Source organism: Corythoichthys intestinalis, chromosome 14 (genome assembly GCF_030265065.1).
Source record: "Corythoichthys intestinalis isolate RoL2023-P3 chromosome 14, ASM3026506v1, whole genome shotgun sequence".
Taxonomy (NCBI): Eukaryota; Metazoa; Chordata; class Actinopteri; order Syngnathiformes; family Syngnathidae; genus Corythoichthys; species Corythoichthys intestinalis.
The window spans coordinates 13,336,446-13,362,898 of record NC_080408.1 but is presented as its reverse complement, the minus strand read 5'-3'; the positions used below and the strand labels follow the sequence as shown (position 1 = coordinate 13,362,898).

Genomic DNA, 26,453 nt, shown 5'->3' with positions numbered 1-26,453 from the left:
AGTTAATCAGCGAATGCACACCAGTCGCAGTGCGGCCGCGTGTTGCATCCCAGAAGCGGATCAACGTGATGCATGCGAAAGCAACGGCAGAGTTTATTATTTGACGCGAGACACGACCCTCCTGCGTCAATTCTGCTAGCTAGCAGATCGGAAGTCACTCGTGTAAAAATACTGTGGATCCGGTCGATTTTCAAGCTAATATGCAATCGTAACCCGCTTTTTGAGTCCATCAGATCTCTTGAGTGGTAGATCGGGGCACAGTTGACTTGTCTTTGTTGATTTACAGTTGTCTTCTCTGCTATAATAACCAACACGGCCCCATATTCAATACAAAACCCTCCTACCACAACAAAACAAGTAGGAACTAATATTCACGTAGGAACTAAAGTTATAGAACATAAAATATACAATATAAATGAACACTACATCACATTTGTAAAATGTAAACACACTGTAAAATAAATAATAGCCCATTTAAATAGAATAAATTGAAATGAGCTAAAACACCTGTAAATAAATAATAAGAATAATTCACAGATACATCATTAAATTTAGTAATTTCTGTGTGGCGCTTTAACTTGAGAAAATCCACCAATAAAGCTTTTGAAAACCGTTCCTAAGAAGAAAGAAAAGATTCATTGAGGCATTTCATTTATAAAATACATGTTAAAATCTTTGTCATTGGGATTGCTTTTCTCTTTAGCACAGGACTTCTTTTTTCTTCTTGCGATCAGAAAGAAAACTGACCAATACGCGGGGTCAGAAACGCAAATTGTGGTTGGATTATTGTCTTTAAATACCCGCTACTTTTTGAGCGGAATTCTAGCTTTATATAGGCTACTGTTCCTATTGTTGAAAGCACAAAAGTGTGTAATAAACAACTAGCACATATATATTTTGCATTTTGTTTTCTTACTGTACCGAAAATGAACTGAACCGTGACCTCAAAACCGAGGTACGTACCGTTACACCCCTATTGAATATCCATATGACCAAAATGTCAGAAAACACACAGGCTTCCATAGGGTGTCCTAATTTTTTCACATGACTGTGTGTTCCTACCGTCCGTATGCAAACCTCCGCCCTTGTTTGAGTACAATTTTTTTGGCAACTACCTACCGCTGGTAATAATTTAGTATTTTTATTAAAAAAAATTTAAAGACATGGTATTAGTACAATATCAACACAGGTATTGGTGCAACACTAGTTTTTAAAAAACGTGTGTTATTTCATGAATTCCTTCGAAATTTCACTTAGATGACTCGAACCTGTCAGGACACGCCAGCACTGTGAGAACGTCACAGTCCTTCATACACTTCCGAAGCAACGGGGAGGCTCCGCCCCCAGCCCCGCCCCCTTTCCCCAAAGAAATCCTGGAGAAGCCGAAGGAGAAGGTGATATTCCTTTAATTTCGGAGTGGAGAGACTGAGCTCACTTGGAGGTACTCGACACAAATATGTTTTTGTCAAAACATTGATGCGTAAATTAAGGGGGAGGAAAAATGGAAAAGGTCAGGAGCCATTTTGCACAGTGGAGAAAATAAGATATTCCATGATGTTGATGTTCTTGCATTGCCAAAGATTTTTTTTTTTTAATTCCAAATGATGTTTTATGACCTTTTTAATGCAATGGTGTGTGGAAGCTACAGTAGAAAAGAGTTCTGAACAAGCACTGCTTTTAAATTAAAACACAAAAACTGCTGTTATATTGAAATATTGTTGTCCTAAACTATTCATTTATGGGTAATATATTTTTCTGGCTTATTGCTATTTATGGTTTTAATGATATACGGTAGTTTGTGCATTTTATTTAAAGTTATAGGGATTTTTTTTTTTTTTAAATCCCAGCAAGAGAAAAGAACACATTAAAAAAAAATAAAAATGTCAATAAATCACACATTTGAAGTTATTTTTTTCTGACTAAAGCAAAATGAATCAAACTGAACAGACACAGCGAAACAAAAAATAGTCTGCAAAAATTGTTCCGCGTTTATTTACTGAACTGCAAAAGTCAAGTTTCATGTTTCACTGAAAACAAATCATCTGTACACAACTAAAAAGAAAACATTGGTCTAAAAACCAATACAGCATAATATAGCACATCATAGATATATAAAAACAAAGAAATGATTCGATAGTCTGAGTTGTGCACTTTTTTTTTTAACAAACTAGCTTGACTGTCTTGTCACTTGAATGACTCCTGTGGGGATCCAAAGTGCAGATTTTGGAGCGGGGCTGTTATTGCACCACCAATATACTGTATCAAGTTTGAACTCTAGATTATATTTGTAATACTAGGTAGAGAATTCACATCATAGCATGCAAAACAAAAAAGTTATAGCATAAATAATAGGGAATCTTCAACAACAAAAAGTATATTGTCACGCTTTCGCTACATACAATGCATCATGGCTGACCAACTAAATGCATTAATTTGCCACTTTTGAGTTGACTGATTTTGAGTACTAAAAAAATAGCAATTTTTCAATGTTTGAATTTTAACTTTAAAGTCCTAGAGTTTTTTATTCTTAAAAGGACAGTAATACCTCAAGATACTAAATTTATTCATTCCGGGGTGGCTTTCGTATCATGATTTTTTCGTACGCAGGTAGTCCCTGGGTTAGGAACAGGTTCCGTTCCCACGCAAGTGACGTAACCCGAATGAACCCTTTAAGTACCCCTAAATATCCTCTAAATCTCAAAATAACTATCCATGTGTCAGAGCTGTTTCTTGAGCTGGAGCTCATCGAAAAATTTATTTTTACTCCAAATTTTGAAACGCATGAGTTGCAGAAAACGTTTGTGGAAGTGTTTTTTTGTTTTTTAATTAAGGAAAATTAAAAAAAAACCTCAATGATAAAAACAGAACATATTGGTCAATTTTTATTTGAAACTTAGGGGTTGATGGGATCAGCATTTATCACCACAACTTTATTATTATTATTAAGCTACATTTTAGGACACTTAATTAAATCCATGTTTTATTTCGGTAATTTATTTAAAAAAAAAACAATACTCTGACAACTAACTAATGTCATACTTGTTGCATTTTATTTTACATATAGTATGTATATGGCGGGAAAACACAGACAAGGCTGAAAAAACAGTTTCTGTTCTTGCAACCCTCTTTAAAATAAACTGCTGTATTTTAAGCCAAAAGAACGCTGCTGACATTGATTCATGGCGCAATAAGCCCCCGAACTATTTTTAATTTGTCGGTTTTACCCTGGAAACCCCCGTTTACAGACGTCGCGCAACCGCTTTTGTTTCAACCTAGCCATAAAAAGAAGGTAAGTAATGGTATTTATTATTTGAAATGCCTGTCATTTTTAGCTTAGAATCATTCATTGGTGTCTAATCTTTAGTTTTAAAAAAAAAACTTAAAATTATTCACTCGCATATTTTATTTAAACTTTTAAACAAATTACGTCACAATGAAAAAAAATGGCGTCTGTAAAAAAAGTCACAGATAGCTACCTCATAACTATCACTTAATTGTATTTTTTTCCCATTATTGTCGCATTTTCCCCGATATTTTAGATGATAATCGATCCAAACAAAGAAAAATGGGAAAAAAACTTTTAAAAGGGTAAATATATGAAAATAAAGATCTCGACCACTCCTTGATGTCTGCGATTTCTGCATTGCGATCCTTGTTATATTACCATGTTTCACCCATAAAATCCGGCTGTGGCCATTCCCAGCTGTGTCTTGACACTCAGTGATACAACTTCAAGTCACCTGACTTTTTTCCACCATATACATTTTTAAATTAAATGACATTTCTGTAGCATTTTATAAAAGGAAGTAATTGCTCTTTTTGAAATGTTTTTTCCTCTTCTGAAATGCATAAAAATGGTCGGTCTTCCATCTAGGGGACAATAAAAACTTTCGAAATACAATATTTAAATGTGGAAATCCCCATTTTGTTGGCTAGCAAAGATGCATGCAGTTGCTGAGCGTTTAGTGTAAGGGTTCTGGAAACATTTTTCCATTCCCTTTCAAAGTGAGGTATCTGCTCCTTTTCCCATTTCAATCTCTGTAATATAACAATGTAGAAAATAAAATTGAGGTGGACACTTTTAGTTGAGCTTTTCTTCGTTTTCTATCACGGGCGCATCTGGAGGCAGACTGGGGTCTTCGCTCCGATTGGTCGCATCGGCGCCCTGAGACCCGTCGGGCTGCGGCACCTCTGTTTGCGTACACTTGATGGGCGCGAGTGCTATGGCAGGCTTTGAAGGACAACAATAAAATAACTCAATTAAAATATATATGTTTCAATCGCTTGAATTTTTTCACTTATTGGCTGAGTTAATACAGGTAGTTCCCCGCTTATGTAAACCGAATTAACCCTTTAAGTACCCCAAAATAACTATCCAAAAAGGCCAAAAGTACGGTGGCCGAGAGGTGTCAGGCGAAATGCAAAGTCCAAACACGAACGCAAACTGCCACAACACGATCCCCACTTACTAAAGCGCGATTGCAAATTGGCAAAAGCAAGAACCCCAATTCCCACAACACGACAGCAAATGGCTCACAGCACAACAGCAAAATCATGAACCGGAAGTAAAAATGTCAATCATTTTTGCTGTAAAAGTTTTGGTTGTGCTTCTTTCATTTTAGAGATATTTACAATTCTTTTATAGGTAAATTTGAGGTCAGCTACGTTTTGTAGATACAGTATGATGTTTTTATTGAGATATTAATTTCGAATGGGACCGTCGCTTGTTAAGCTCCCCGCGGCTAATGGACCGTACCAACTCAATAACAAAGGGGTGTACTAACAACTAGCACAAAGGTAGCCTAAACGAATGGCAACACTTCGGGACCATTTTGGAGTAAATGAGGGGCTTACAGTGACGTCATTACTCGAAATTAATATCTCAAGCCCCCCAATTTACTTCAAAATGGACCCTAATTTATTTGTATTATGATTGTACTAGTTGTTGGGACACCCCTCTGTTATTGATCGATTCGGTACACTCCCTTAGCCGCGAGAGCTAAACTAAGGAACAGCTGCGAGTGATGTCACCACTCAAAATTAATAAAAGAATTGTGAATATCTCTAAAAGCAGCACAAACGATGGACATAATTTTTAATAAAAATTTGCGTCTGATGGGGGGGGGGGGGGGGGGGACTTCACAGAGGTCCGTAGAGATAGTCACAAAGCACATATAGCAATATTCGAAGTGTCATCTTTCTTTTTTTACTTCTGGATCATCCTCTTGCTACGGAGCCCCCCGGGTGCCACGGTAGAAAAAATAAAAAAATCATAGCTAATCTGTACCCACAGATTACTAATCTGTACCCACAGTTTAGCAATGACCCAGAAACAGTAGTCACCAATGTTTGGCAGGGACTCCGAGTCCAAACGCCGAGGGACCAACCGAGCAACCATCTGCACCATTTGCCCTTGGCAAACAAAGGGGTTTTAAAAGGTAACTATTGCACATTTTCTTTGGTAGCCGTCTACATTTTCAGGTGTCATCAATCAATATGGCATGTTGTGTGTTAGTAGCCGCTAATGCGGCTACTAAAAATAGCTAACTGACAAATGAACACTACTTGAATTAAGCACGCACGGACATGACAGCTGCACAGAAAATGTGCAAACACAACATGCCATATTGATTGATGACACCTGAAAGACGCCTATCAAAGAAAACGTGCAATAGTTACCTTTTAAAACCCCTTTGTTCGCCGAGGGCAAATGGTGCAGATGGTTGCTCAGCCGGTCCCTCGACGTTTGGACTCGGAGTCCCCGCCAAACATTGGTGACTACTGTTTCCGGGTCATTGCTAAACTGTGGGTACAGATTAGTAATCTGTGGGTACAGATTAGCTATGATTTTTTATTTTTTCTATCCTGGCACCTGGGGGGCTCCGTATCTTGCTGTTGTGTTGTGTGATTTTGCTGTCGTGTTGTGGCAATTGGGGTTCGTGCTTTCGCCAATTTGCAATCGCGCTTTAGGAATTGGAGTTCGTGCTGTGGCAGTTTGTATTCGTGCGTTTTTCTTTTGCAAAGCGTTTGCAATTGGGGTTCGTGCTTTTTTCTATTTGCAAAGTGTTTGGACTTTGCATTTCACCTGACACCTCTCGGCCACCGTACAAAAGTATTGGATTTTGTTCAATAATGGAGAATACTCTGCCCTCTGGTGGCAGTGTTGGGTAAGGCTAGACTGTGTCGCCTTATGACTGAGGAGCAGACTCCCGTCTAGTGCTGCAACGATTAATTCAATTATAAAAAAGATTCGATTTAAAATTTGCTACTTCGAGTTGTAGTATGGACGTAGATTTGTGTCTTTATTATTCAATCCAAGAAAAAAAAGTTGCTTCAATCCCCATAAATGTGTTTGAATACAAAAATAAATTTGAAACTCTCAAAAAAATGCATTTAGAATTTTTTTTTTTTTTTTTTCTTCTTAAAACCTAAAACAACTTTTTTGATTGAAGTAATCTTGTTTTGCGTTTGGGCAACATTTTGGCTGTGACATTTGTGTCCGACGAGTGGTGGCCATGATTCTTGCTTCATCAAGCTTTAAAGGCTTACTCCACTGGCGTAGCCAATTGTCACTCAAACATTCTGACCAATAGCGAAGTGCAAAACGTTTTCCTCTTCAATCAAAAAAAAAAGGTACTTAAGAACTTTTTGCACTTAAAAAGTGATACTTCAATAATAAAAATTGAGTTAATCACATCTTAAAAAATAATCGTAATTAATCGCAATTCAAACCATCTATAAGCCATATTTTTCTGTAAATTATTGTTGGAATGGAAAGATAAAGACACAAAATGGATATATACATTCAACATATGTTATAGTTATAGAAATGTTATATTAAAACCCCTCTTAATTGTTTTTTTTTTTTTTTTTTTAATAAAATTTGTAAAATTTTCAAAAAGTAAACTAGTAGCTCACCATTGTTGATGTCAATAATTACACAATGCTCATGGTGTTGAAACCCATAAAATCAGTCGCACCCAAGTGCCAGCAGAGGGCGACAAAACAACCAAAAAAACATGTAACAAGAGGACACGAAACTGTGCTGTCATTTTAATCTGTTTGAGCGGGGCATGTGTGTTAAATGCGTCAAATCTTTTGTGATTAACTAAAAAAAAATAATTACCGCCCGTTAACGCGATAATTTTGACAGCCCTAATAAAAATATTTTCATTAAATTTTTTTTTTTTTTTTTTCATTTTTAGGAGAGGGCAATTTCATTTTTGCAAATGAATTTTTTATTTGATTGAAGCAACTTTTTGGGGATTGAATGATTAAAACACAAATGTTCTACCCATAATATGGCGCAAACACAAAAAAGATTGCTTTAATCAAAGAAAACATTTTTGAAGTGTTCAAATGCAAATTTGAGTCTTTTTTTCACATTAAAAAACTTTTCTGTGATTTTTTTTAATTGAAGTGATTTTTCTTTTGGAAATTGTTTGAAGCAACTTAATTTTTGATTAAATAATAAAGACTTCCTAGCCAAAATGTGGCCCAAACGCAAAACATTGCTTCAAAAAAGAAAATTTCCAATACATTTTTTGGATCGAAGTGACTTTTTTTTTTTTTTTTTTTTTTTTTAAATTGAAAATACATATTTTGATCGAATAATACAGACAAAAATCTACTTCCATACTCTAGTGGGTTGTTTTGAAAGTGTTTGCATTGAGCTTGATTTGGGTGGATACACTGATCTCGAGTGGCAACAGTAAATATGACATAACACATGGCTGAATCCAGCTGCTCCCTGTAAAGACCAACATAAGCTAAGTTGTTGCTTGTTTTTTTTTTTTTTTGCATTCGTAATTTAGTTTACAGGTGTATTTAGCCATTTTTGTGGGAAAATGTGTTTGAATCATTTGTTAAGAGCACTGAAAAAAAACAAAAAACGTTAGCATTTAAGCTAATCTTTGCTGTACTTAGATCCTCATTTCTATCGTTTTAAAACTGTTTGAGGCTCAGCTCAGGAATTTAAATTTTTTATGTGCCTTACTTTAACTACTTCTTAGATTAATCGACAACTGCAGCCCTACTCTAGTCTGACATGGATAAAGGACAGCTGCGCTCTGTTTTGGCCCACATAAAGCTGTAAGTTGTTTCAGCAAATATGTGTTTGTGTATGCATTTGTAATTAAGTTTACAGCTACAGTTTGTGGAGTTGCGTGTGAGCGGTTTGCTATGAGAATTGTAAATATGTTAGCATTCGTAGCATTTAAGCTAGCGGACTTTTGTTTGGCAAATTAGGCTAATCTACTAAATTCACATATTGATCAGAATAGACGGACGTTTGAACACCAATTGTTTTGTGTCAAGTGTTTTACTGTTAAAATGCGTGTCGTTTTGAATATAAGTGTACATATGTGTTACAGCTTTACAAATTGTAAAAAGCTTCAAAAAACACAAATGTCTGTAAAGCTGAACAACTTCATGCTTGGTGAGGACAGAACACGTCATTTTAATAAAGTAAAAAATAAGATATTCTGAGGTAAATTCAGGTGCTGTTTGTGCGACAAAAAAAAAAAATGACCGGCAACAAAATTGCGTAAGTCTAGTACGTCGTAACCCGGGGACTACCTGTATGCTCATTTTGAATTGAATTTACACACAGCTGTATATTTTATCAATGGCGATAATAGACGCGGTTGTTAAATGTTTCAAATATTTCCACATTATTTGACAGTACAAATTCTCTTTTCTGTTTGCCCCCTCCAAAATATGTGTGTGTAAAATATCAATACCTGCAGTGACACTGACAGACAGCTGAGCCTTCAGCAGCATACTAGATAACCCTCCCAGAAAAGAAACAAGTAGTTGGAATGTATGAAATAATTGAGTTTAAAAATTAATCTTTTTTTTTTTTGTTTGTTCTCCTTAAATCAAAAATATGTTCTATTCAACATTCATATCAAACTGATATTCACCACAAAACCGCTGCCGGTCCAGAACTGAGGCAGCTCTCGGCGCCACAGCGCCACAGTCAGGCTGGTGAGCAAAGTGCAAGGCACCAGGTAGAGCAAGGCCGGCTGGCCCATCTGCATCACGGCCAGCGCCACGAAGGTGATCAGCAGGCCCACGCCGTAGGCTAAACGGAGACAGAGGCGGGACCGTCAAAGGACAAAAACGCAGAAAAGTTCTACGATGCGCTAAGGAATGGTACGTACCGATTGTACAGGCAACAAAGTAGATCCTGGAGGATTGTGTCAAGATGTCAAAGCGGTGGCAGTACACCACCAGCAGGCCTGGGGTAAAACACAGAAATTAAGAACTAGGGATGTCCCGATCGCATATTTTAGCACCAGAGTCCGAGTCACCCAATTCGATACAGATTTTTTTTTTCGTTTTTATTTGGACAAAAGTTCCAAACAAGTGGGTGGGATGCCAGTGAATGAATGGATGAATGTTCATTCGCTGCCACCCTCCCAGTTCAAATGAATTGGACGTTTACTAGTCATAAACTCAATTAACAGCAAAAGGATTTCTCTTATAATCAAATATTGTAAATGATTTCCTGACCCAAGTCATAGACTTCGCTATCAGTTGACGGGACACAGGGCTCGGGCCATATCCGTAGGGGGCCTGTTTTCAAAAACTGAAAATTGAAATATTTTCAAAACCAAAGCCACTCGCGACCTAAAGCCATCTCCCTTAGGCCCATAAGTCTCCATGGGCAGAGGCATAAAAAAATTCAAAGTCGTTGCCTAATAAAATCCCAATTTTTTTATACAAGTATAGCTAGAGGCGTGCGAAATTTCCGATTCTTCGATTATTCGCGATTCGGCCGTGGAAGATTCGAGAACGATTCATAAACATCCAAATTCCGATTATTGAATTATACCAGGTAAAGCGGAAATAAAACAGCGCAGTCTTGAGGACGCAATGAGGAACGGACCGAGAGTAAATATGTTCAACTCATGCCGCTAGGTAAAAAAAAAAACAATACCTGACTGCGGCCGTCAGCTGCTACAAACATACAGCAACATACGGCTATGGTAGATATCACATACATCTAGAACTAGATGTGAAATGACAGACGACGGACGTGTTAGATCATATACCAAAAACTCGATGTGAAATGACAGTTTCCCGCGCTACTAAACAGGCGCCATCTTAAAGCAGTAGACTTCTCTAGAAGGCTCTGTTGCAGCGAACCTAATTACTTTTTATGTAAAAAAAAAAAAAAAAAAAACGGCAAAATCTTGACTTTAATCTATCTTTAATTAAACAGTTTTAAAACTTTGACATGTCGAAAGTAGACAGAAGGGAAATTATGGAATAACGGGAGCAATTTTAACAATTTAACGGTTGATTCACAACTTTAAATTAATTGAATGTGGTTTAAAGCTGCCGATACAGAATGGGGACTTGAGTATTTTATTTACTGATTTTAATGGTTAACTTGATACTGAAATAGTAGTTTGTTAAGCCTGAAAGGATTTTTGAACAATTTTAGAACTAGTGTACAAAAAATTAAAAGTGGCGCAGTGCATCAATAATCGATTTATAATCGAATCGGAGCTAGGCCTGTCACGATAACAAATTTTAGTGTGCGATAATTTATTTCATAAATTATTGCGATATGCGATATTATTGCACCCCCCAATTTAAAAAAAATATATATATATATATATTTACACTAACACTGTAAGAATACAGTATATATTAATAGATCATGTACACCCATTTAAATGTTTACTCTTAAATTCAAAAAGACGTTTTAGGAAATCACAACTAAAAACAATAGACCATGCCTCTTTTAAGTAAAAGACCACAATATTAATACTGCACAGAAACACAGAAGAAATAAAATGTGTTTTTTAAGAAATATAAAATTCCACTTAATAATTTACCGTAATTTCCCGAATATAACGCGCACTTTTTTTCCCCAAAATCAACTGGTAAACTCATGGTGCGCATTATAAACGGGTACATGAATGGAGACAGAAATATATATGTATTACATATATATATAAATCGATTTTTTTTCATTGACACGGCCACGTTGTGTTGAAGAAACGTATGCGGCCACCCGTTGCCGACCATTACGGTACGTGACGTCACCGTTTTGTTTCGGTAATACTTCACTCTAATCGGCCGAATGATTTCGTCTGTGTTAAATTCTGCTTTTTTCACTCTTCATAAAGCACAGAATTTAGTTTCTTGAACTCATTTGAGTCGACGTTTATTGCAGCTCCGCAATTCGGACCATAACAAATGTAAGGACACGCACTTCCTGTGTCCGTCAACTATATCGGTCCCTCGGGAAACTCAAACCCAAATAACAATAGTTCCTTTTGTTACAGTCGTGCTGACAGCTATGAGCTCTCACAGATTTCCGACTTAAGTTCTCACTTTCATTTTACCGTATCAATCCATGGAAGAAACATTTATTCATCATGAGGAAACGAGCAAGTTATACAGCAGCCTTTATAAGAAAAGTCACATCTGTTTTGTTTTCTCCTAGATTCTGGTAAGTTGGAGAAGTTGTCAAATCATATTATTACCGTAAATATTGTCAGTTCACGTTAGGGCTGGGCGATATGGCCTTAAACATGTATCACGATAAATTGAGCAGATTTATCTCGATAACGATAAATGACGATAAATTCGCCCAAGCGGACTGTTATATAATTTGAAAATCTGAATCAATGCATGAAATACAGATTAACTATTTCTTGTTGATTTATTTACCAGCATTCAATTTGATAGACTGTATTTAACAATTGTACATGCAGTCTAAACATTAAGTTTATAAAAATGTATTGTAAGCAATAAGAATTCAAGTATGAACATTTATAACAGCTTGTATGACTTGAACAATGTACATTGTCAAAATCAATATGCCTGTGCAAACATGTCATTGTAACACAAATGCCTTGCAGCTTGAACAGTACACTTCAAAAAGACCATTTATTAATGGCTGCTGTGACATAATTATTAAATACAAGTGCTTACTTTATGGTTTAAGGGTCCCCCCCCCCCCCCAGTGCATTTTTTAATAAATGCACACACAATAAAAATAGCTGGGGCCATTTCTCGGTCATTATAAGTTTCGCCGTTGGATTGTACTTTATGCTGAATGCTTGACCATCACAAAAGCTATCAGAGGAATCGCACACAGACAGATACAAAATAACGCCACATAGTAATTGCTAGATGCAGTCCGTGCCCAATCCACTCATTAAGTTCAGCCGTTTCGACAAGGTTAGAGCCGCTATCCGACTCCATAACGTTCATTTGTAGCGTTAGCCTGGCTACCAGTAGAAAGCACTGAAAGCACCATCTCCGGAAATCGTGAGAACAAAGGAGGACAGCGGGTGAAAGCCCGTCTGGATGCCACCAAGAGTCTACTAAATGTCGGTTGAAAGTTTGGTGAACCTCCCTTAAGCCACACTCCATCACGTTTTGCTTGTAGCATTAGCTGCTAGCGTTAGCTTACCGGGCTTTTGTTTGATTGGCTTCCTGATGATCACGTGACTCCCTACGTAAGCACATTCACTGCTTTCTTAAAGGGGAATGAACATAGACGAACAACACAGAATCAAAGCGCGATGAAAAGACTATTTTCTTGTTTTATTAATTTACCGAATTTACCGACATGGTCAAAATTACGTCGGTCATCGTTAAGAATTTCGGTGACGGTAAATTTTCGGTTTACCGCCCTGCTCTAGTTCACGTTAATGTTTTGAACTACCAATGTGCTATGCTTGAGCTGTGTTTCACCAGTCAGTAAAATGACATCTCTGTATCTGTACACAAGCTCTGTTTTCTTGTGTTCTTCTATTTATTGGTGCTAAAATTAGGGTGCGTGTTATAAACAGGTACAATAATTTTCCCTAGATTTTACAAGTAAATTTGGGGTGCGCATTATACATGGGTGCGCCTTATATTCAGGAAATTACGGTAAGCATCTAGGCAAATGAAAACGTTTCCCCTCATAGCTTCTGCTATGGCGTTCCATGTGTGATACAGTGGTACCTCTACATACGAAGTTAATTCATTCCAGGAGCTTGTTTGTAAGTCGAAATGGTCGTGTGTCGAGCAGGATTTTCCCATAAGAATACATTATAGTTCCAATAATTCGTTCCACAGCCCAAAAACCCACACTACATCCTTAATAAATACTCCTGTTACTATTGCAAATAGCAATTACAAAGAGCAAAACAAATAAAATATGAATAAAGATCAGAATAACAATAATATAATAATAACAATAATACAGTACAGTACCTGTAATAATGTAACGAATCGGCTTCTAATGTGGTGGACTTTTTTTGCTGTACCTGAACGCACCGCGGGGCTGACGGTGAGCAGGAGAGCGCTAATTTACTTTCTGTTTCGATCCTGGCGTCAACAGCAGTGGACACTCGGCGACATAAGAACTGTCACCTTAACTTATAAAGACTGACGAACGGAGGGGGACCGCTGGCCGAGATCGGCATTCTACGACCCAGTTCATGGATGCACACACCATGCTTATATTTTGCTATCATTCACATCTTCATTTCAATGGTAAGCGTCAACTTTTCTTTTTTTCTCCACCTGCACTGAACTTAAATGCATTTTGCGTAGTTGGTAACAAGGAAGCCGAACTTTTAACCGCACGCGCGCACGCAGGTGCACGCGAGGCGATAAATCGCAGCGGAAAAATTATTGCCTTCATTTTTATTTACCGTGCGATAAATGGAATTATTGCATATTGCGACAGGCTTAATCGGAGCCTCTGAATCGTAATCGAATCGTTAGGTGCCCAAAGATTCCCCTCTAAGTATAGCAAAGCTTTAAAACTGCTGGAAAAGTCTCATTCTACGCTAGATGCGTAAAAATCAGAAAATCACCTATATTTTCAGGATCAGTAGCATTTTTTTTAAAGTATCATATTAAGGAATGTTTTTACCCAAAATCGCAATTTGTATTTTTTATTTGGTGCAATTTTGACACACACCAGGAACTTAATACTTCAGGAAAGCATGCAGAATCATCTTAATTTTACTCAACAAAAGCAAAATTTGCATTTTTTTTTAAATACAATCACAACTTATTTAGGTTGAAGTCCGCTATTGTGTAGAGATATAAAATCTAACATGGGGGCCGTCACAAAACAAAGATTTTTATGTAGAAATTTCTTGCAAATAAATGCTTAAGTCGCAGAATTTCTATAGATATGAACATAAAACGTCTACATTCTTGGGTAAAAGCAAAAAAACGGGCCGTTATCATTCATTTTACGTAAATATTTCAAGCAAAAGTTACTGTATTGTGTAATCCAACATGGGGGCTGTCACAAAACAAAGATTTTTATGTAGAAAATTCTTGCCAATAATGCTTAAATCGCAGAATTTCTATAGATATAAACGTAAAACAGCGTAGATTCTTGGTTAAAAGCAAATAAACGGGCAGTTAGCATTCATTATATAAAAATTCCAAGCAAAAGTTACGGTATTGTGAAATCCAACATGGCGGCACAGAACAAAGAGCTTTAAGTTGAAAATTCTAGCAAATAGATCACTGAATTTCTGTAGATATGAATGTAAAAGTCTCGACTCTTGGTTAAAAGCAAAAAACAAAAACGGGCAGTTATCATTCATTTTACATAAATATTTCAAGCTAAAGTTAAATTTTTTCCATTCATTTCATTGTATTCACAACGTTTCAAAGTGCATGCATGGTGCTATTTAATATAATAATTACTTTGAATCCTTGACTGAATCACTTTTGTATCATTCTTGAGACACTCCTGCCTGCTTATATGCAGTAAAACCTTCGTCCTAAATCCGGCGTTGGAACGCAGCGTGTGTTTGAGTTTATCACAGTGAATAGTGAAAGCCACCTCAACGCTCTATGGGTCAGCCCCCTACGGGAAGGCGTGGCGCAAAGTCCGTGGAAGTTGTCTTGTCAACTGATGGTGGAGTCTATGCCCAAGTATCGATGATTGTTATATCGCCATATTGTGAGTTAAGCGCCATCGTGAGCCTTGTATCGCAAATCATTATCTTGAGGTACCCAGAGGTTCCCACCCCTAATGATCAAGTCATATAATCACCCGGCACCAGGACATCGCCAAAGCCCAGCAAGGAGAAAGGCCGATCGCACAGTGCGAGGGGTGAGGAGTTCAAGCGCGGCACTTTCAGCACCATCGGAAGCTGAGGACCACCCCGAAAAACAAAACAAAAAATCAGTCGGGAATCTGCCATCTTTTTTTGGGAGCATGTCGCGAACTGACTCTCACCTTTTCATGCGTGGCCGAGTCCGAGGGGCCCGCTGCCACCTCCACCATGATGCTTTCCCCACTCTGTCAAGAGAACGTGTGACGTCAATGACAGCCGCGAGTTCTGACGAGGTGTCGTTAAAGCTACCTTGGTGAAGAAGGGCGTGATAAACACGAAGAAAACGTCGTAGACGAAGAGCACCGTCAGTAGTAAAGTGCAAGCCTGCCAGTGGGAGAAGGACGAAATGGCTGCAATTAAGGAAATTGCTTTATAATATAAGATTATGATATAGTACCTTAAATGTAGGAAGCCTGACAGTCTTGAGCATGTAGAGGCAGAAGGCGATCCCCAGTGTATCCTGCAGTATCCATGCCCACCTAAGCATACAAACAAAAAATGCAGCTGTTTTGCAAATCACTGCGTTACGAGTAAGGGTGGGAAACCCATGGCTCAATAAGGCTCAGTTTCTCCCAGAAAATGATTGCAGTTACAAATGATTTGGGAGTAATATCTTCATTTATTTTGCTTGCAAAAAAAAAAAAAAACACAGAAGAGAATGGGGGAGGAATCATTATCATTTTACACAAAACTCCAAATGGTCCGGACAAAAGTATTGGCACTAGGGCTGCAGCTATCGAATATTTTAGTAATCGACTGAAAATTCTATCGATTAATCGAGTAATCGGATAAAACATTTTTTTTTTTTTTTTAGGTAAAATAAATAATAAATATACTTGCGAAAAAAAGATATTTAATCCAATATTGAACCATTTTCAGTCAATCAATGTCTTTATTTTCAATGTACATTGTTGGAAACAGCCAACAATTGCATCCAAGATGTGACTAGGAAAAAAAAAAACCTCAAAAAACTTCTAGATCTTATGTTTTTTTTAATATATATAGATATTTCTTACCTAAAAATGTAAATACACTTGATAACACACATCAATTGAAAGCTACGTGTTTCAAGTTAATTTCCATTTGTGTCAAGCTATTTTTAAGTTCTAGTTAAGTTTTAAGTTAGTCTAAACTGTAAGTACTGATTAGGCATGTGCCGGTATGATATTTTGACGGTACGATAACCGTGAGCAAAAATACCGCGGTATCACGGTATTGCAATTATAGCTCAAAAAAATTTTGAGATGCATGGGTTAATTTTTTTTTTTCCATTTAACAGGATATTTTTTTTTTCAGACCATAGTTGCAAATTGGAACATGAATATATTGTTAAAATAAATAAATTATCAATATATATATAAATATATTTTTAAATAAAATTAAACTAAATATGACTTATAGACTATACTCACAGCCACAGCTGAAGTTGCTCAAGATTAGAGCAAGAACAAAATAATTTCTATAAAAAAGTAAAAACACTTCTGAATTTTTTTTTTTTTTTTTAATTTATACTGCATGACTTTTTTTTTTTGGGAGTGTGGAAAACCTTAAGCGAAGTTTTGCCATTTTCAGCCACTGTGTCAACTCTAGTCTACATGATGTCATGCCTTTGTGTTAAAAAGAACATAAAGAATTCATAAGTTAGTTAAAAATGTTTAAGTTGGTTAAAATGTCAATATTGTTGTGGAAAGGTTTCATCTAAAAAATAAAATAAAAAAAACATTGGGAGTGAGACCTCCTCTTGATCCAGCGAACGTGGATTTGTGCTTAGGGCAAGATCATCTTTCGCAATTAGCGATCTTTGATGCTTTCACTTTTTCCCCTTCATTCAATCGAATCAAGCTTGTTTTCTCACTCTGCGGCTGTCACACTCAACAAAGTTGCTCTCCCAGGTAAGCCTAGGCTAACAGTCATCTTTGTAAGCTTTTAGTTAGTTTTTATATTGAATTTAAAAGGAAAATGTGTGTTTTGTTTTTGGCGAACTTTTTCCATGGTGCTAATCTGTTGAAGCTACTCACATGGAAAAATCTAATTGTACAACATTTTAAATGTATTCATTTTGTATATTACACTTACCACGATTTGAGAGCTCAATAAATTGAAGAACAGTACGCCTTATGTTTGGAGTAATTGTTTTTGGGTTAGCTGGCTGGCTAGCCGATAGCGTCACTTTCACACACAGCAACAAACGGGAGGGGGTGAGCGCTGCTGCGCCAAGCCGCTTCTGGCTGCATTTTTGACACAAGAAAAATAGCGAATACTACGGTCTGACGGAAAATTTTAGTGGTTTTGAAACCGCGACGTTTTCACACCACGGTAAACCGTGAAACCGGTAACCGGCACATGCCTAGTACTGATAGGATTGATTTTGAGTTTTTGCAGTATTCAAAATAAATGTATGATACCTGCTGTATTGGAGCACATTAGGGACCAGTGCTACTTGGTGTTTTATTCAGCAATGACTACTGAGCTAAAACTGACAGTTAGCTTTATTATGTTTTAATTTTACACCCTCATCACTCTACAGCGCTGTGTTTTTACAGATTAAATCAAGCCTGTATGATAGACGCGTTAGCCACGCATCGACAGTGGTCATAATCAATAGAAACTTAGCCCTCCGAAGGGCTAACGTTACGTGAGCGAGTGACAGTAACATTATATTTATTAGCGATTAGAAGTCTACTGCTTAAAGATGGCAGCTGTTTACTAATGCTGCCCAGACGCGGCCGAGTCTGTCATTTAGCATCTAGTCCTAAATGCATGCGATATCTATCAAGCACATCGGACACTACCTGCTACCACAATAGCAATAGTTAATCGTTTTTAGCAACGTCGGCGTATTTTGTAGTGGCTGTCGGCTGCGGTAAGTTTTTTTTTTTAATTATTATTTTTTTATTGCTTCTTCCTCTACGCACAGGACATCAGTGCGTTGTCCCGCATTAAAAGTAGCCTGGGCAAAACGTGATGCTTAGAGCTGGCAAAATTAAACGATTCCTCAAGGTGAATAAAATTACTCAGATCAGTTTTTAAACTCGAGTTGCTCGAGTATTCGTTTCAGCTCTAATTGTGGTGGGGTCAAAGTGCATCATTCTCGGTCCCCCTGTAAATCTGTAAATACTACATCGTTTTCATGGGGAATTGCGACATTGTTCAGATGAAGACGCAAATGCAAATTTGAAATTTTTCGTATTCTTGGAGAGTCACCATGTAAACGGCCCCTCAACCACTGTCCTTGAGTGTCCCACATTAGGCATGGAGAAAAGAAAGAATACCAAAGAACTGTCTGAGGACTTGAAGAGCCAAATTGTGAGGAAGCATGGACAATCTCAAGGCTACAAGTCAATCTCCAAAGACCTGAATGTTCCTATGTCTACCATGTGCAGTGCCATCAATAAGCGTAACGCCCATGGCACTGTGGCTAACCTCCCTAGATGTGGACGGAAAGGAAAAACTGACGAGAGATTTCAACGGAAAATTGTGCGGATGGTGAATTAAGAACCTCAACTAACATCCAAACAAGTTTAAACTGCCCTGCAGTCCGAGGGTAAAACAGTGTCAACCCGTACTATCCGTCGTCGTCTGAATGAAATGGGAATCTATGGTAGGATACCCAGAAAAGATCCCACTTCTGACCCAGAGACATACAAAACCCAGCTTTGAGTTTGCCAAAACTTACCTGAGAAAGCCAAAAATGTTTTGGAAGCATGTTCTCTGGTCAGATGAGACAAAAGTAGAGCTTTTTGGGAAAAGGCATCAACATAGAGTTTACTGGAAAAAAATGAGGCCTTCAAAGAAAAGAACACGGTCCCCACAGTCAAACATGGCGGAGGTTCCCTGATGTTTTGGGGTTGCTTTGCTACCTCTTGCACTGGACTGCTTGACAATGTGCAAGGCATTATGAAATCTGAAGAGTATCATTAAATTTTGCAGCATAAGGTAGGGCCCAGTGTTAGAAAGCTGTGTCTCCCTCAGAGATCATGGGTCTTCCAGCAGGAGAATGACCCAAAACACTTCAAAAAGCACTAGAAAATGGTTTGAGAGAAAGCACTGGAGACTTCTAAAGTGGCAAGCCACGAGTCCAGACCTCAATGCCATAGAACACCTGTGAAGAGATCTGAAAATAGCAGTTTGGAGAAGGCACCCTTCAAATCTCAGAGACCTGGGGCAGCTGGCCATAGAAGAATGGTCTAAAATTCCAGCAGAGCAATAAAAGAAACTCATTGATGGATACCAGAAGTGGTTGTTCGCGGTTATTTTGTCTAAAGGTTGTGCTTCTAAGTATTAGGCTGAGGGTGCCAATACTTTTGTCCGGCCCTTTTTTTTTTTTTTTTTTTTTTTTTTTTTTTTTTTTTTTAGAGTTTTGTGTAATTGATAATGCTGTGTTTTTTTCATTGCAAGGAAAATAAATGAATATATTACTACCAGACCATGTTATTACAATCATTTTCTGGGAGAAATTGAGCATTATCTGACGCAATTGCAGGGGTACCAATACTTTTGGCCAGGACTGTAACAATTATCAATGCATGGGTCAGGAAAGAATTGTACAATATTTTCCTATACAAGCAAGGGTGAAAGTGGCTAGTACACACATGAACAAACACTTCTTGTGGAGGAAGGGTGTTTGATTAATTTTTTAAACAGCGACACCAACAACGATAGATCGATTATTGGCAGGAGCATATCGATTAGTGGTGTAACGATTAACTCGAGTAATTCGATTAGGAAAAAAAGCCTCAAATCCAGTTTTGCTGCTTCGAATATTCGTTTAATTAAAAGTGGCGTTGTAATGTTTTGTCTTGAAAGTGTTTGCATTGGGTGTATACAATGACCTCTAGTTGGAACAGTGAATATGACATGAATCATTTAACATGGCAGTATCCGACTGTATCCCTGTTAAGACCAACATAAGGTAAGCTTGTTTTTTTTATGCATTCGTAATTTAGTTCATATGTATATTTAGCCATTTTTTGTTGGAAAATGTGTTTGAAAGATATGTTAAGAAAATTGTTTAGAACATTGTTAAAAAAAAATTTTAGCATTTTATAGCATTTAAGCTAGCAGATTTTGCAAGTTGTTCTTTTGTTGTACTTCGATCCTCATTTATTGTTTAATGATTGTTTTTTGTGTAATGAAAGTTCAATTCTGCATATTTTGAAGAAACCCTTGGGAATTCTATTTTGTATTCGCATTTAATGTTCTTTTGAAAGTGCAATCTTAGCAAGCCTTTGTTTTACATCTCCTAAATTTATTCTGCAAAGCATTAAATGTTTCTATTCCGATGACTCGATTATTCGCACCAACTAGTTGATAGATTAATCGACTGCTACAGTTCTAACACCGACAACTTTTGGGATACAAAATATCACGATTTCGATATTTTGTCACACCCCTAAATGTGGCCACTCACTGATCCTCGTTGCGAAACACCATCCAAGTGACGCTGACGCCCACGCAGAGCGCTGATAGCAGCAGGGCACGCACCTGAGGACGCTTGTGCAAGTAGGGAAGGTTGTTCTCTGGAATTCTGACCAAAAAAAAAAAAAGGTGTACAATCGCTGCTATTATTTGTAGAGTTGTGTCAAGTGCCTCACCTGCACTTGCAGAAAGGAAGGCGGCGCACAAAAGGCCAAAGACAGCTGTACAGACCCACGGACGACGCCAGGCAGAAAATGGCGATCACCCAAATGGCTGCCACATTAAAACAAACATGGAACTTCATACAGTACATAGGTTGGCAGCGAATGACTGTGCTTCAGCCCCATTGATGGCAATTACCTAGGCTGTCGTAAAAGAAGTAGAGAAGAACCAGCATGCTGCAGCACATAACCACGAATACGCAGATCATGATTGGCGTCACGTCCAGCGTCTCCTCATCCTGCTTGTCTGCGCCGTCGTCACGCTTGTGCTTCATGTAGCGTCTGTATGAAAGGTAGAGGCTTCGATACTATTGATTTATTTAAGCGTTCAATTCCAAACAGACTCCGAAATTTTTCCCTTTCCATCACAAAACCCTCGCAGCGTTCACACTTACTTCTTACGGTCTTTGCTGCCGGCCCAGTGGCCGCCCACGGCGACTGTTCCCACAGCCATGAGAAAGATGATGACCATGTTGTAGTCCAGCACCGGCTCGTTGGGGGCATACATGGCCACCAGCCTCCCCTCGCTGAACGTCTGTCACAGGAAACATGAGAAGTCATCTCAAGTGGGACATTCAGGTGTTATGTGAAAAGTGTGGGGGAAACAAAGTCAAAGAAAGATGTAAAATATGTTTAGTTCTGGTCATAGACTTCACTATCAGATGACGGGACACGGGGCCGATCTGTAGGGGGGCTATTTTAAAAACATAATTCAAATATTTTCAAAACTAAAGCCACTAGCGACCTAAAACCAAAACAGGCACCTCCCTTAGGCATATATGTGTCTCCATGAGCAATGGCATCAAAAAAAATTCAAAGTCGTACCATAATAAAATCCTGATTAACAAAACTAAAAATGGCTATAAAATGCTCAGATTTTCCGCTAGTTTTACAAAAATCACCAAATGTAGAGATAATCACCTATATTTTCAGGATCAATAGCAATATTTAACATGTACAGTACAAGCTTTTGCCAGAAATAGCAACTTAAATGTTAAGTGTAAAGATACAAAATCCAACATGGCGGCCGTCACAAAACAGAGCTTTTTAAGTTGTTGTTATTCTTGCTAATAAATGCTTACATCGTGGAATTTCTATAGATATGAACATAAAACAGTCTAGATTCTTGGTTAAAAGCAAAAAACGGGAAGTTATCGTTCATTTTACGTAAATATTGCAAGCAAAAGTTACGGTTAGTGATGGGACGAAATGAGCCGAGGTTCCGAAGCTTGTGTCGAGTAATGGAAGGGGGGTTTCCACGAAGCTTGTAGCGAGGCGCGCTTCATTTCGGCAAAACCCGGAAATGATGACGTGGGAAGCCTCGCCGGCGGCCGGCTGAATCTCGTGAGTGCTTCGGAAGTGATCCAACGTTTGGCGCACATTGCAAAAACAGGACAGACTACGGTATAAATTGGTTGCAAAACGCAATGGCGATCGCCTGTTATCTCACATTTTGTGGATTTCGAGCTCCTGTACTTGTTGCAACAGTGCAACCAGTGCAATCTTTTTTCGAGCCTTGTCCTTTGCTTGCGATGGAACCTGCGCGAAAAGAGCGATCCTCCCCTGTATGGGAACATTTTGATTTGATTGCTTTCAATAAGGTAAGGGAGAAAAACTACTTTAATATAAATGTGAGTGTGTGTGTGTACCTATCTGAACCAAACATCAACAGAATGAACAATCCATTAGTGTACTGGGAGGCACAAAAGAATACCTACCCAAATTTATATAAACTGGCACTCACATTTCTCTGCACCCCAGCTTCATCTGTGCCTTGTGAAAGAATATTTTTTAAAGCTGGTGAAATATTTTCCAAAAAAAAGAAACTGTTTAAAGCCAGCCACTGTGGGAAAGCTATTATTTCTAAATAAAAATGAATAACAAATTACCCTTAGCACTTGTTGTATTTTGTTCACATACTAAATTACTAACACAAGCACATTCATATCTCTGTCTTAAGCAAATAGCCATTGAATTCTTAACGATGTTGACCTCTTGGGCTTCTAGACCACTTGATGGCGCCATAGGGTAAATGAAGCAACATGAAGCTTTGCTACATGTGCAAACCAATTGGCTGCAAAGCTTCATTGCTTCATGAGGCTTCATTTGGCCATCACTAGTTACGGTATTGTGTAATACAACATGGCGGCCGTCATGAAACGGAGCTTTTTAAGTTGAAAATTCTTGCAAATAAATGCTTAAATCGCGGAATTTCTGTAGACATGAACGTAAAACATTATTGGTTACAAGCAAAAAAAACGGGCAGTTACCATTCATTTTACATGAATATTTCACACCAATTTTACACTAATTTTATCCACAGATTTTTTTTCACGTTTCAAAGTGTGTTTCATGGTGCTATTTAATATAAAAATTACCTTGAATCCTTGACCAAAACAAACTTGAGACACTCCTGCCCACTTGTATGCAGTAAAACTGGGTAAAAACCACCTAAATCCGGCATTTGAATGCAGCATGTGTTTGAGTTTATCATAGTAAAAGCCAACTCAACGTTCTGCAATGTCTGTGGGAGCAATCTTCTCAACTGATGGTGGAGTCTACGTTCTAGTTGAAAATTCTTTTAAGTGTGTGGCTTCCATTTTGATGTTTCAGGGTTCCCATTAAACCATTAGATTCATTTGAATAAACGTTTACCTCTTTTTTTTTTGTCTTATTGTCGCCACAATAAAGTGGAGAAAACCATCAACGACTCCTCCCCTTCTTTCTCCCCATTCAGGGCAATTACAATACATTTTTTTGTCTTTAAAACGTTTTTATATTGTTATTTTCTATACATGAGAGGTGGTGGATCTGCCCAAATAAGTCCCGGTATACAGGGATGCCAGAATCAAGAGGTGCCGGATCTTGTTCTGGTAGGATTGGGCACAAATTAACCCCTGGTCACACCAGTCTATGGTGCAAAAAAGGTTGGAGACCACTGTCGTATAGTATAGTATAGTCAGAAGAAGTCTGACATGTGCATTTTATTCTATTACTATACAATACTAGAGCTGGGAATCTTTGGGCACCTAACAATTCGATTATGATTCAGAGGCTCCGATTCGATTATAAAACGATTATTGATGTACCCCCCTCTTTTTTTTTTCTCTTTTTTTTTTAATGTTTTGAACATTAGTTCCAAAATTGTTCAAAAATACTCTCAGGCTAAACCATACTACTATTTCAGTATCAGGGTAACATATAATGTTATTTTTGTATATTTGCTTACAGCTAAACAAAAAACTCCAGTCCCCATTCTGTATCAGCAGCTTTAAACTACATTCAATTAATTTAATGTTGTGAATCAACCATTAAATTTGTTAAAATTGCTCCCGTTATTCCATAATTTCCCTTTTGTCTACTTTCAACATGTGAAATTTTAAAACTATTTTAAAGATAGATTCAAGTCAATATTTTACCGATTTAGGAGTATTTTAGATAAAAAGTTAATTAGGTTTGCTTGGAAGGTTCGCTACAACAGCCTTGCAGGGAAGTGTACTGCTTTAAGATGGCGGCTGTTGATAACGCCCGCATCTAGCTTTTTGTAGATGTGCTACTAACACTACCATATCTATATTGCATCTAGTCCTATATAAATGATATCCACCGTAACATTATATGGATGTACTTTGAAGCAGCTTTTCGGCAGCAGTCAGGTATGTTGTTGTGTTTTTTTATCTCGTTGCATGAGTTGAGCTAGAGCCGTGAGTTGAGCATGTAATGGGAAGCATGATGTTTAGCTACTCTCGCTCCGTTCTGTCCCGAAGACCGCGCGGCGCGCTGAGTGTTGTGTACTTCCGCTTTACTTCGCATATTTCAATAATCGGAATTTGGATCTTTGTGAATCGTTCTCGAATCTTCCATGGCTGAATCGCAAATAATCTAAGAATCGGAAATTTTGCACACCTCTATACAATATTATAGTTTTGTCTCACTCAGGAAGGCTTGTATAGTATAGTATAGTATAGTATAGTAGGCTGCTGAACTTATTGATCTCACTCAGGCATCTATACTATACTATACACTATAAAATACTATTTTTTAAAAACAAAGCATGTCTCAGTGTTTGTTGCAGTAATGCATGATGGGAGCATGGCTGTCACCTTGCTTATCTCAAGCATGTCCGCATAGCTGAGCAGCGCAACGGGAATATCAATCTCCTCGTACTGAGTCTTGTTCCCCGCTGGAGGCGTCTGAAATGAAAGCACGAAAAATTGCGATGTCGCTACTTTCAATGGGGACCCTTCAATCTGCGCAACCCTTACCAGTCTGTCCTTGCTGACGATGAGCAAGCCTTTGGCGCCGTTCATCTGGGCCAGGCGGACCTTCTCATAAAAAGTGCAGTTGCCCCTCATCACCATGGCGATGCGGTTTGGGAAGCCCCCTTCCGGGACGTCGGCGGGCGAGCACAGGACCGACGTGGTTAAATCGTAAATCTGGAGCCGCGACTGCAAATATTCGGGAAACACAGGTGTTAAATGTAGCCTCACAACTCCAGTGCTTGCCCCCCCACCGATAATTGTGTCCATTTGGTAGTTGTGAATAGGGAAAAGTAGTCATTTTGTTAAAACATACACATAGGATTATAGTACAATGTAGTGAAGTCTTTACCGCCTTGTTCAGGTCCTGAGGCAGACGCGCCCACTGAGAGTTAAAGAAAATGCAGTAGTCCTTTCCTTTGCCGTCATCACTGAAATGAGCCATGCCGTACTCCGCTGCCACCTGTGGGGGTTCCACGGGTTTAACTTTATTCACACAAAATGGCCGTTTGCATGAAAATGACTGGCGGAAAATAACCGCGGGCCACATTACGGCACTTGAACAAATATAATTCACAATTTATCCTTGACAATTGTGTTCTGAAATGTCTGAATCGTCAAGCAGGATGCTAATTTTGTTAGCATTTGCTCTAGTCTAGGGTACAGAAAAACGGCACACCTGGGCGCCCGCGTTAACCCCATTCCAGGACATAAATATTTCTATAAACCTTAGAAACAATGGAGTATACAATAAAATGTAAGTAAAATGGCAACATTTCGCCGCAGTGGGTACTCTTAGCTAGGACGCTAAAAAAAAAAAACAGGAAAAAAAAAAAGAAGCTAGCTACTTCTATCAAAAAGGGGTTCTTCACTGCTAACATGCTAGCATTTTAAAACCCGTTTTAGATTGTTACAACGGCGATAAGAGTACGCAAATACCTTGTTAGGTGATGTCAACGTTAACAAAGCTGCTAGTGAGGAAAGTGAGCGTTCAGGCTGTTTTTTGGTTTTAAGCATCGGATTGGCAAAATGTTCATTGCGGGGGTCAAACGAGAACCACTACACTGTGGATGACAGAGGGCGCTTTACGCTCGAAAGAGAAGAAGAAAAAGATTCGTTATAAGTGTCACCCACTCACCTCGTGGATGACAAAAAGAGCGGCAAAGGTCAGTGATCTGAGGCCGAGGATCGTCATCGTGATGCCGGGGCTCCAATTTTGTTGTTGTTGTTCAACCCCATCCAGGAGAAACCACCTTCCGGCTTAAGGAAAAGCACCCCATGCCAGCTGTCTCATTGTCACGCCCATTGGATGACGTCACATCCTTCACTGACGTGTATTTTTATTATTTTTTTATTAGATCGTGTGTGTTTGTGCGTCTGGATGTGTGTGTGTTACTGGGAGTCCTTTTCGATGGATGGACGGTGGTCCTATCTCATTTTACAGCCTC

At 38.3% G+C, this 26,453-nt stretch overlaps 2 protein-coding genes across 4 annotated transcripts in view; one reads left to right on the top strand and one right to left on the bottom strand.

The window, feature by feature from the left end:
* arhgef18a (rho/rac guanine nucleotide exchange factor (GEF) 18a) overlaps window positions 1–4,232 on the top strand; it is a 66,049-nt gene extending 61,817 nt beyond the window's left edge. Inside the window, exon 20 of the mRNA XM_057858220.1 lies at window positions 1,258–4,232. Within this exon, the coding sequence (XP_057714203.1) occupies window positions 1,258–1,409 (152 nt within the window). The 3' untranslated portion in view covers window positions 1,410–4,232. The remainder of the gene's footprint in view (window positions 1–1,257) is intronic.
* Window positions 1,966–26,297, bottom strand: sppl2 (signal peptide peptidase-like 2). 3 transcript variants are annotated; one of them, XM_057858225.1, is made up of 15 exons: window positions 26,144–26,297; window positions 25,358–25,468; window positions 25,012–25,194; window positions 24,850–24,939; window positions 21,142–21,281; window positions 20,886–21,028; window positions 20,702–20,798; window positions 20,518–20,634; window positions 15,505–15,586; window positions 15,357–15,431; window positions 15,230–15,292; window positions 15,044–15,143; window positions 9,165–9,242; window positions 8,925–9,085; window positions 1,966–4,231 (listed from the first exon to the last, which is right to left on the bottom strand). In XM_057858225.1, exons 1-15 carry the CDS (start codon window positions 26,198–26,200, stop codon window positions 4,082–4,084), a joined length of 1,647 nt encoding a protein of 548 aa, XP_057714208.1. In that variant the 5' UTR covers window positions 26,201–26,297; the 3' UTR covers window positions 1,966–4,081. The 3 variants fall into 3 exon arrangements, 2 of the variants coding, with proteins under 2 accessions (XP_057714208.1, XP_057714207.1); XM_057858224.1 differs by lacking the exon at window positions 26,144–26,297 and adding an exon at window positions 25,945–26,088; XR_009067029.1 differs by lacking the exon at window positions 26,144–26,297 and adding an exon at window positions 25,945–26,088 and having other exon boundaries at window positions 4,096–4,231; window positions 8,742–9,085.
* Window positions 26,298–26,453: the final 156 nt, after the last annotated feature.